Raw genomic sequence first — 8,243 nt, forward strand, 5'->3', positions numbered from 1 at the left:
GGTCATGATGTTCCTCTGTAGGTCAGCTGGCGCGGTGTGTTTATCAACTCCTCCAGAAGCAGTGGAGACTTACACAGTAATTCAACTCCTCCGCTTTCTCAGGAAGGCCTGGGGGAACAGAAAGGGAATTTGCATCACAAAGGGGCAAATTTCAGACACATGTGATCTCACTCCTCCTCCCCTCAAAAAGCTCTATTCCTCATACCTGAAATGTACAAATGTATCCGTTGGACAACATGGACAAATGCATCCTGCAGGACTATCCACAGGACTCCTACCTCTCCACAGCAGCAACAACATACATTAGGAGTTCCCATAGTCTACAGCAGAGCAAACAGCATTTGTTGAGTCCCTAATCTAGTCAAGTCTTGATCAGTGTCTCAGCCTGGGGAAAAAACATGCGAAACCTCACATAAGCCACGGCAGAGTTGGAGGAGGCATTCCCAGCTATTTTCTAAATGGTTCCTCTAAGAGAGGGACCTCAGAGGTTTTCTGGTGGATGTTCTGAATCAAGTTCCTGGCCATGTTTCCTCTCCATCCAATCATGCTTATTTTTCATAAATTGCTAACCATTTATAGGACAATTGTCAAAGGAGTGGTTAGTGGCTATACTAGTTGACTTACTATTGCAAGAGGTTGTGAACCTCAGTTAAATCTGAGAAATAAACAAATGAAAATCTCTTTTCCTCATTATTCACCTTTTCAAGCTATGGAAGGGCTCTGCATTCCCCCACCAAAACCCAGGACACGGACAACCTCAACGTAAGTGTAGTGAGTGCTGCTTCCCACCGTGCTGGAAAGGTCTATGGCATTTTTTTCAGAAATAAATTAGATCTGCTGAACCTGAGGCTTGGGAGGCAAAGGACCTTTGGCTTCATGCTACGTACAATTTCTCTTTCGTATCAATAGTTTTACACGTGCTGTGAATGCTCATTTAGATTGTTCCACTTCCAGTAATTGCTTTGCTGCTTTAAGACCACACACACTCACAGAAAAACTCTAGCTATTTTTTAAGAATGATGCCAAGAGCTTAAAAGGAGGATTCTCATCGACTCCAGAGTTAACAAAATATTCCATGTCATACCATAAAAAATGTAAGTTGAAATAATGACAACTGAAAACAACAGAACTCTGATCTGCTCCAGGGAATCACATCTGATGGTTTTGCTTCGCTCATACTGCTGAGTAGCTTCAGCTCAGTGGACTAGGACTTCTCAAGGCCAAGTATTTAGATGGCCAACAGTGCATCCAGTGAATCTGCCCAGCTGGCGCTAGCAGAGGACCCGACCTGGTATCGCGAGGAACTTGGACTGGGTCCGCCAGTTCAGCAGCGAACATTTCCATGGGCCCGATGCCATCCCCTGCGCCGCCCCGCCTTCTTATTCTGGTTCACTCTGGAGAAGAGCTAGTGCTTCTCACTGGCAAGAGTCGCTGACGCGGACTGTGACGGCTCCAGAACGGAAGGCACACCACGTGCCTCACTCTGCAAAGCAACACCCATGGCACAACGCAGACAACTGGCTTGACAGCTCCTGGGAAATGGCGTTTTCTATTTCTCTTTACCCTTGTCGACTGGTGTGCTCAAGTGTCCCTCCAGACAAGGATGAATAAAAGTCCGTCAAGTAGTCTACCTCAGGGCACTTGCTATGCCTACCGACACATAGAATAAGCTCCCAGATGACTTCTAAGAAAGACAAATATCAGGCAACCACGTTCCCGATGGAATAAATCTCTGTATTTTTCTTCTGTGTCTATTTCTGAGCTAGCAGAGTAAGTCTTGCTTGGAATCTGCGTTTTAAGCAAGAGCCTACTAATGTAACTTTAACTAGACCTCTAGGATTTTGAGATATATTTATTACAATTTTTAAGAACTATCCTGGTGAGCATTTTGGGAAAGGAACTAATTGGCATACTAAAGCTGAGGCAAGCCAGAAACGTCCGAAGCCAGCTACGAGCTAACATGATGATAAACAGCTCAGGGTCCAGATGGCCATATATGGCAAGACTTCCTATAAGACTGACAGTACTGTATGTGCATTGCGTATGGTTCTTGGATCAGATTCACATTCCTGGGGTATGTTTCTCTGGGAGCTTTTGATTTCCGCTTTGAGGGCTGGCTCAGACCTCCAATTGCTCTTATAAAAAAATATCTGTGACTGAAAGTTGAAAATGTGCAAGATTCTTTCTTTAAGTACACAAACACTCCAAGTCTAGCCACTTTCCTGTAGCCTTGCCAGGTCTTCAGTATGTCTGATACCCGATCAAGTGACTTTGGGGGGGACGGAGGGGAAAAAAAAGAAGGAAAAACACGAGAGCGGAATGTAGCATATCCACACCTGTGCATTTTATGAGACTTCACCAAAGGAACTGTACCAACCGAAGCTGATGTAGACACGTGCATACTGTATATAGCTGTGTCAACAAGTCTGCAAGGCCGGTGTAGTGAATTCCTAGTTTCAACAGAAAAAATATACTATCTTAAAAGCATCTGCTCTATAAACACCGGCATGGAAGTCAAAATTAGTGCATTTTAACCATTTAATGCATCATGCCAGGATGTACTACTCCAACCCTTGACAAACTGTCAATCAGAAGGGATAAGCTGAAGACTGATTGGACTCCAAAAGACCCACCTTTCTTCCCAGCTCCCTTCACCCCTGTGCCTGCGCAGACATGCGCAAGGGACCCGAGGAGTTGCATCTAACAGCACAGAAGCCAAAATGGACACAAGGCAAACCTGACAGGCTCCGATTCCTATGCACTTTCATGTGTTCATACAGCTGATAATTCAGGGGACTAATGCCCACGTCACAGTGGTGCAAGAGCAGGATCAGTTCTGAAGTACAAATGCCTGTTTGAGCCCTTTTCTTCTCAGGGCAGCAGGTAGATGGGGCTTGCCATACTTGGCCCACCGTGTGAGGACTCAGGACAGATTTATCCCTTAATTTTGGATTTCCTGGCTTTGTCATGGTTTGTGACTTTTAAACATACTTTTTTGTCAGTGAGATTCTTAGGGGTTTTTTTAATAAAATTGTTTATATGGAAAAACCTTACACGGCAAGTTATAAAACATGCCTAGAGCCTCTGTCTCTCTGATGTTCTCCTACCATATTTAGGCATTTAAAAAAGGCATTCTGTTTACCTGGTTACATTTGCATTTTGGTATGCATGTCATACATAGTTTGGTACACATATTATTTACCCAGTACTGGTGCTATTGGAGTCCTTCAAGTAAATACAGATTTCAGGGGTATGGGTATGAGGACACAGATTATTTACCATTAACTGTCCCTCTGGATTGGTGGTGGGTTTTTCTTTTCCTTTTGGAGCCAATCTCATTTCTTTGAAGGGAGAATTTCAAGTAGCAGAAACGACATCCAAACAACTTTACCAGCCAAAGTACAGTGCTGGCAGAACATACGTGATGGTTTTAAAGTGCAACGTATCCTACCGGGGCCTTACATGCAAGCGGTCCTCCTTCCCTCGGGAATCCTGTGCATACGTGTTGCTGCATCATGCTGTGGAAGAATGCCTGCATGTGGAAGGATGGAAAGAAGGGGGGTCTGGCAGGGGAGGAAAGCCTGTGTGCAAAAGATGGGATCTTTTAAAATACCCACCAGATTTCAGCTTGCTTAGTAAGATGCATTAAGCCAGTCTGTCTCATTAAACACTGACATGCTTCCACAGGTCAAAAGCCAAAACACTGGCATTCCCTGCGTTAACGCAGAGGTCAAACGGCATGACATCACTGAATATTCAAATGACACATGGAGAGGTGGGGAAGGACCATCCTCCAGGTTAAAAAAAAAAACCCCAAACCAACAGAAAAAGGAAACCAAAAGAGTTATCTGCAGTGATTTGACACAAGCCACCACGTTTAGGTCTCGGATCCGGTCAAACACAAACCACAGCGTTTCAGTTTGGGCTGAGAGCGGTGGCATGCCAGTCTCTGCTTGTCGTATTCCTGGGACGGAGCAACAGCAAGGCTGGGACGCAGGGATGTGCGAGGAACGTGTTGCTCAGAAATGACAGCTGCACACAGGCAGTGGGAAAATAATAGCCACTTCTTCCACGCCTCAGACTGCCTCCCCTGTGCCAAGTATTTCAGAGTAAATAGGCACTCTCTCTATTCATAGAGAGCATCTATTAGGGAAGGAACACATTACAAATACTCAGTATGATTCAGTGGCACACAGAGTCAATTTATACCGGCAGCGTAATTATACCTTCTTTGGCGCTACCAAAGCGCCGGGACCGTTCGCCGCCCGGCACCCCGAGGTGAGGCCCCGGCCGCCCCCGGGGAGCTCGGCGGACTCGGGCCACCCCCGGCACCACCCGCCTCCCGTCCCCTCTGCCCGGGGAGAGCAGCGCACGGGAAATAACGGATTCCCCCGGCCGCCCCTGGCAACCGCCCCGCCGCCCCCTCGCCCCTTCGCGCCGGACTCGCCGCCCGCCTCGAAATAACGGGCGGGGAGGGGTGTGTGTCTGGGGGGGTGTCGGGCCAGGGCCGGTGACTCACGTTTAAAAGGCACCAAGGTGACAAATAAAAAGCCGGGGGATGCGTGCGGGGGGCGGGGGTGTCCGCGTGCGGGGGGCGCAGGCGGAGGAATGCGGGAGTCAGGGGTCAGGGCCGCTGCGGGGCGGGGCGGGCGGGCGGGCGGCGCGCAGGAATGCGCGGAATGTCGCTGTTTGTCCGCGGCCCCATTCAGCCCATTGGCGAGGCCGCGCCGCCGCCGCCTATAAAGGGCAGCCCGCCCCGGCGCTCGGCAGTCACACAGCCACTCTCCCGCCGGAGCCGGGCACAGAGCGAGCAGCCTCCCGTCCGCCAGACCAGCGCTCGCCGCGACAGGCCCGTCCGCCCAGTGCCGCCGAGGAGAACCGCCCGGCAGGAACCGCGCTCCTCGCCCCGGCTCAGCTCGCCGCCCCTCCGCCGGGCAGCCCCGCGCCGCTCTCCGACCGACGCTGCGCCTCGCACAAGCCGACGACCGCCGAAGGATGTCCCGCACCAGCTTCGCCGTAGCCCTTCTCCTCGCCCTCCTCAGCCCGGTAAGTGCCGCAGCCCGCGGCGCGGCCGCCCCCGCCCCGGCCGGCGCAGTCCCGGCGGAGGCCCTGACGCTCCCCCTGTCTCTCTCTCCCCCGCCGCTCGCAGGAGGCGCAGGGCCAGGAGTGCAGCGGGCAGTGCCAGTGCCCGGGGCCCGTCCCCACCTGTCCCGCCGGCGTGTCCCTGGTGCCCGACGGCTGCGGCTGCTGCCGCGTCTGCGCCAAGCAGCTGGGCGAGCTCTGCAGCGAGCGCGACCCCTGCGACCACCACAAGGGGCTTTTCTGCGACTTCGGCTCCCCCGCCAACCGCAGGATCGGCGTCTGCACCGGTGAGTGGGGGCCCGGGGCGGCCGCCAGCCGGGGGGAGCAGGGATGGGGAGAGAAGGGGGGAAGCCGGGGCTGCGTCCCGGCCTCGCTCAACCGCCCGCCTAACCCTGCGCCTCCGGCCCCTCGCAGCTCGGGACGGCGCCCCGTGTGTCTTCGGCGGCATGGTGTACCGGAGCGGCGAGTCCTTCCAGAGCAGCTGCAAGTACCAGTGCACCTGCCTGGACGGGGCGGTGGGCTGCGTGCCCCTCTGCAGCATGGACGTCCGCCTGCCCAGCCCTGACTGCCCCTACCCGCGCCGGGTGAAGCTCCCCGGGAAGTGCTGCGAAGAGTGGGTCTGCGATGAGGCCAAAGAGCAGACTGCCATGGGCCCTGCGCTCGCTGGTGAGTGGGGGTCCCTCTGCGGATGGCAGTCTGGGGGGAAGGGGCAGGCTGCCTGGAGTTTGGAGGCAGTGGGATGGAGTGCAGCAATTAGTAGGGTTACCCTACAGATAAGTGTATTTGCCTGAATTTATGCCTAAAGGGAAGAGAGCCTTTGGCAGCGTACGAGACCAGACAGTGGTCTCATCCTGGTTGTCTGTGCCCTGCAGCTTACAGACTGGAAGATACTTATGGTCCAGACACAACGATGATGCGTGCCAACTGCCTGGTGCAGACCACTGAATGGAGTGCTTGCTCCAAGACCTGTGGCATGGGCATCTCAACCAGAGTCACCAATGATAACGCCTTCTGCAGACTGGAGAAACAGAGCAGACTCTGCATGGTCAGACCTTGCGAAGCAGACCTGGAGGAGAACATCAAGGTAAAGAGTCTCATCTTTGTGTATGAGCTACTAGGATGCTTCCATCCACTAGCAAAAGCCCAGTGGTTCTGACAGGTAGTCAGTTTCAGATAACTTCCTGAGTTCTGCCCCAGCAGTGAACAGCTTACAGTCAAATGCTCTTAGTTTTATCTCACCCTTTACTGTGGTACTGTGAAAGACACCCTTACTGAATGAAAATATCCTCAGATTTAGTACATCTGCTAGCCCTTAGCTCGCAAGCTTAGTGCTGTGTGAAAGCCTGCCCTCTAAGCATCTTGTATTCACTTGTGTCTCAACAGAAAGGCAAAAAGTGCATTCGCACCCCCAAAATCTCCAAGCCTGTGAAGTTTGAACTGTCTGGCTGCACCAGCGTGAAGACCTACAGAGCTAAGTTCTGTGGTGTCTGCACTGATGGGCGCTGCTGCACCCCCCACAGAACAGCCACCCTCCCCGTGGAGTTCAAGTGCCCTGATGGGGAGATCATGAAGAGGAAAATGATGTTCATCAAGACCTGCGCGTGCCATTACAACTGCCCTGGAGACAACGACATCTTTGAGTCTCTGTACTACAGAAAGATGTATGGAGACATGGCATAAAGCCAGAAGGAGACGCTGACTAGATTCTCAACTTGAACTGATTTGCATCTCATTTTGTAAACATGATTCAATAGCACAAGGTATTTAAATCAGTTTTTTTTTTTTAAATTTCAACAAACTGCTCCATGTGACTTAAGACAATTTTTTCTACTGACCCCAAATGGAGGTTTGGAGAAGAAGGTAAAATGGACAGTGGGACCACAGCGAGACACAGCTTCAGAACACGCTGTTGGTGAGGTGATGTGAAGGAGTTAAGGGAAACAGGCAGGAAAAGCAGACGTTCCCTTAATGTGGTACAGTGTGCTTCATCGAGTAGTGCAATTGAGAAGGAGACCGTTGGCATGTTTGCTGGCGCTGGTTCAATGACAGCAGCGGCTGGAATGCAAACCCTGGCCCAGCAAAGTGCTAAGTAGAAGGTGTTCTGTTAGTCAGGACAGTAATGTTTCAGCTCTGACACTCTGATTCACACAGCTTGGTCAGCGAGAATCAGAATCATGTCTATTAGACTGGACAGCTTGTAGCAGTTAATTTACCTGTAACAAGCTACTTTTTATTAATATTGTAAATACTGTGTGTATATATATTTGTACAGTTATCTAAATTAATTTAAAGTTTTGTGCCTTTGTTTAATGCTTTGGAATTTCAATGGTAGCCTTCTTTTTTGGAACAAGATAGGTAGGATCTAAAGCTTGTCTGACAATGCATTCAAAGCATGAAATAGGTACTCCAGTGGAAATTGTGCAGACAGGGCCAAATGCTGAACTGAGGTCAAGATGGAGAGTTAGAGTTGGGGTGTCTGTATCCTTACAAAGCACTCTTCTGGTAAAATACGTTTACTTCCACTTTACTGCACAAGTGGCTTTAAGAAGAACGGCTCTTCTGTGGCTCATCGGTCTTTCCACTCGAGCATTTGTTTCTTTCTTTGACTATGGCTCTTCTTGGACAGTTTATTTGTTGAGAAGTGTGACCAAAAGTTACATGTTTGCACCTTTTTAGTTGAAAATAAAGTATTTATATTTTTTATATAAATGGCTTGGTATTTCATTTACCTGTAGTCTTCACTGTTACTTCCCATCTTCCTCAAAGGGGTTGGCTTTGCACTAGACAAAAATCAAGCAAGGTGTGGTGGGTTTTGTGTGTCCAGAAGCACATACACATAGGAATAAGCTGATGAATTATGGTTACTTGTTCTGTTACTAACAAACCAACTGTAGCTTATAGAATGGAGGGCAGGGCCAGGCTTGCTTTGCCAAGCCTGGTATTGCATTAGAAAGTGCAGCAGGTTCCTCATGCACCATGTGGTAGCTGTAAAACGAGCCAGCTGCCCACTGTAGCCTTCAACTCCTGCTCCAGTACTCCATGCAGCATGGTTGGCTTCATTAAAATGTTCCAGTGGTTAAGATGTGTTTTCAGCTGAGGCAAGGAAAATGGTTTCTGAGGTATCTGCATTAAACTGGGTTTGACTCTAGAGTCAGGAGCCA

General features: G+C 50.3%; 1 protein-coding gene across 1 annotated transcript; it reads left to right on the forward strand.

Moving 5' to 3' along the window:
• Positions 1–4,574: 4,574 nt before the first annotated feature.
• CCN2 (cellular communication network factor 2) lies at positions 4,575–7,785 on the forward strand. The gene is made up of 5 exons (XM_084261814.1): positions 4,575–5,046; positions 5,150–5,369; positions 5,497–5,748; positions 5,955–6,166; positions 6,466–7,785. Exons 1-5 carry the CDS (start codon positions 4,996–4,998, stop codon positions 6,760–6,762), a joined length of 1,032 nt encoding a protein of 343 aa, XP_084117940.1. The 5' UTR covers positions 4,575–4,995; the 3' UTR covers positions 6,763–7,785.
• The last annotated feature ends 458 nt before the right edge of the window (positions 7,786–8,243 follow it).

This window comes from Gallinula chloropus, assembly GCF_964237585.1.
Source record: "Gallinula chloropus genome assembly, chromosome: 3".
Taxonomy (NCBI): domain Eukaryota; kingdom Metazoa; phylum Chordata; class Aves; order Gruiformes; family Rallidae; genus Gallinula; species Gallinula chloropus.